This window comes from Penaeus monodon, chromosome 28 (assembly GCF_015228065.2).
Source record: "Penaeus monodon isolate SGIC_2016 chromosome 28, NSTDA_Pmon_1, whole genome shotgun sequence".
Lineage (NCBI taxonomy): Eukaryota > Metazoa > Arthropoda > Malacostraca > Decapoda > Penaeidae > Penaeus > Penaeus monodon.
Window position 1 is genome coordinate 13943618 of NC_051413.1, and position 807 is coordinate 13944424.

Below are 807 nucleotides of genomic sequence, written 5' to 3' on the forward strand. Positions count from 1 at the left end.
ATAGCCGGCAGTTGCGATGCCCAGGCACAGGCACAGCAGGGTGGCGCAAGGTAGTGTCCTCTGAAACAGGGATGGTTGCAATTAGTGACATCCTTTTCTGTCATTTTATCTTACTCCTCCATACTTGTTATATTTCTTCCGTATGCTTGCGTTCATCTTGAAGTTTCGAATGGCGTCTAAAAAAATAAGAAAATGACATTTTGCTCCCCAAAGGAACCTTACCATGGCTGGTGCAGACGAAGACTGTATCACTGCTTATTCACCTCGACTTTTATATATCTCGAAATATTATTTGCTAGGTCATATTGCATGCAGGTAAATACAGAAAAAAGTTGGTGTCTGTGGGATCGAAACCTGCGGTTATAAAATTCGCGTCCTTGAACTTCGCCTTCGGATCTATTTCTACATTGTGAAATTCATAGAAAATACGTCGTTAATTTTCGTAGTAATATAGAGTAGATTAGCTAAGAAATGTACATACTACTCTTCTTTGGTGGTTTACCGTAGTTCTCAAATAACAAATCTTTAAATGTTGATTTAAAAGTTTGTTTTAATTCCCGAAATTTGGGATGGGAATAAAACTACTGAAGTAGTACTCGAAAGAGAGGATGAAATATTCCGTTGCTTTTCCATTCATACTTGGCAATCAAAATAAAGATGAAATATTCCATTGATTCGAAAGAGAGGATGAAATATTCCGTTGCTTCTCCATTCATACTTGGCATTCAAAAGAAAGAATGAAATATTCCATTGATTCTATATTCACACTGTGATAGCACTAACTTTAATGAAGACTGACAAAGTGAT

General features: G+C 36.8%; 1 protein-coding gene across 1 annotated transcript in view; it reads left to right on the plus strand.

The window, feature by feature from the left end:
* Positions 1-223: 223 nt before the first annotated feature.
* LOC119591050 (glycine-rich cell wall structural protein-like) overlaps positions 224-807 on the plus strand; it is a 6755-nt gene continuing 6171 nt past the window's right edge. Inside the window, exon 1 of the mRNA XM_037939777.1 lies at positions 224-245. Coding sequence (XP_037795705.1) covers positions 224-245 — 22 coding nt within the window. The remainder of the gene's footprint in view (positions 246-807) is intronic.